Source organism: Laccaria bicolor, genomic scaffold (assembly GCF_000143565.1).
Source record: "Laccaria bicolor S238N-H82 LACBIscaffold_14 genomic scaffold, whole genome shotgun sequence".
In the NCBI taxonomy this organism is placed as follows: domain Eukaryota; kingdom Fungi; phylum Basidiomycota; class Agaricomycetes; order Agaricales; family Hydnangiaceae; genus Laccaria; species Laccaria bicolor.
The window spans coordinates 874,032-875,243 of record NW_001889885.1 but is presented as its reverse complement, the minus strand read 5'-3'; the positions used below and the strand labels follow the sequence as shown (position 1 = coordinate 875,243).

Below are 1,212 nucleotides of genomic sequence, written 5' to 3'. Positions count from 1 at the left end.
ATTTGTCTACTTAGATCTTGCAGCTGGGCAGAGTAAGGGATCGGCTCCTTGGACGGCTATTGGATCAAAGTTACTTGACTTCATTGATCTAGAATATATACCCCCGGCTTGGAGATCAGTAAATGGAGAAGGTAACAACTTTTACAAGTTTCTTGATCCCTCCAAATTCCCGATGGAGATGGTCACTGAAGCTCTCCAGTTTTGGTATGAACGTCAAGAACAACACAAAGTCGCCTTTCGATTTAAATCCTTTCTTGAAGGGAAAATGCTGCTGGAAGCACCTCCACGAAGGAAAATCAAAGTTCACGTTCCTAAACCTCATGTTCATAGTGTTGGGAAGGGCAAGAAGCCTTGCAGAAGCAAGGGTCAAAGGAGAGGCCGGGCAGCAACCGAGTCACCATCAGATGAGGAAGCCAGGCCAAAGAGAAAGGAAGGGGTGGAAGATCAGCAGTTCAATGACAACAGTTGGAAGGATTTGGATGTGGACAAGCCGGCCAAGAAACAAACCGAACAGTTTTCTAAGGATCAGGGCAGTTAGTAGGAATCACCCACCAACACTGAGAGGCCCGACAATACAAACAGGCCATAGTTGATGGTGCCTGCTGATGGGCCGATGAGGGCCAATAACCCTGTGTTGATGAATTGGCCGATGTGATCCCACTATCAAGGTAAAGAAGGGTCGGCCAGCTACGTAGATTTAGCATACACCGATCAGTAGGAAGCTGCCCCGGGAAGTCAAGTCCCTGTATTTGTATATCGGCTGATAGCTAAGCTATGCAAGGTCAGCTGACAGTTTTGAACATTGTATTTGTATATCAGATAGTTAAGCTATGCAAGGTCGGCTGACAGTTTTGAACATTGTATTTGTATATCGGCTGATGGAAGATGCAAGGTCGGCTGACAGTTGTGAACGTTGCTGGGCTGGTGATCGGCCGAGGGCCTTCACTTCTGATTAGCAGCTAGGCTATGCAAGGTCGGCAGACATTTTGAATTCGCCTGGGTTGGTGGTCGGCCGAGGGCCCTCAACTCTGGTTACCAGGGTCAGCTGGCGAGACCCACATGGTAGTCATGGTTCATGGATATCACCGAGTCGGCCGGACACGAGAATTTATGAACATCTCATCAGCCGATGCATCACCGAGGCCGGCATTTTCAAGCCGAATCGTTTTCAGCTTGGCCTTTAATTTAGCAGCCAAGCAGAGGCAGACCAGG

At 48.5% G+C, this 1,212-nt stretch overlaps 1 protein-coding gene across 1 annotated transcript in view; it reads left to right on the top strand.

The window, feature by feature from the left end:
• LACBIDRAFT_327975 (uncharacterized protein) overlaps nucleotides 1–538 on the top strand; it is a gene marked incomplete at both ends in the record, with an annotated part of 946 nt that extends 408 nt beyond the window's left edge. Inside the window, one exon of the mRNA XM_001881955.1 lies at nucleotides 93–538. Within this exon, the coding sequence (XP_001881990.1) occupies nucleotides 93–538 (446 nt within the window). The remainder of the gene's footprint in view (nucleotides 1–92) is intronic.
• Nucleotides 539–1,212: the final 674 nt, after the last annotated feature.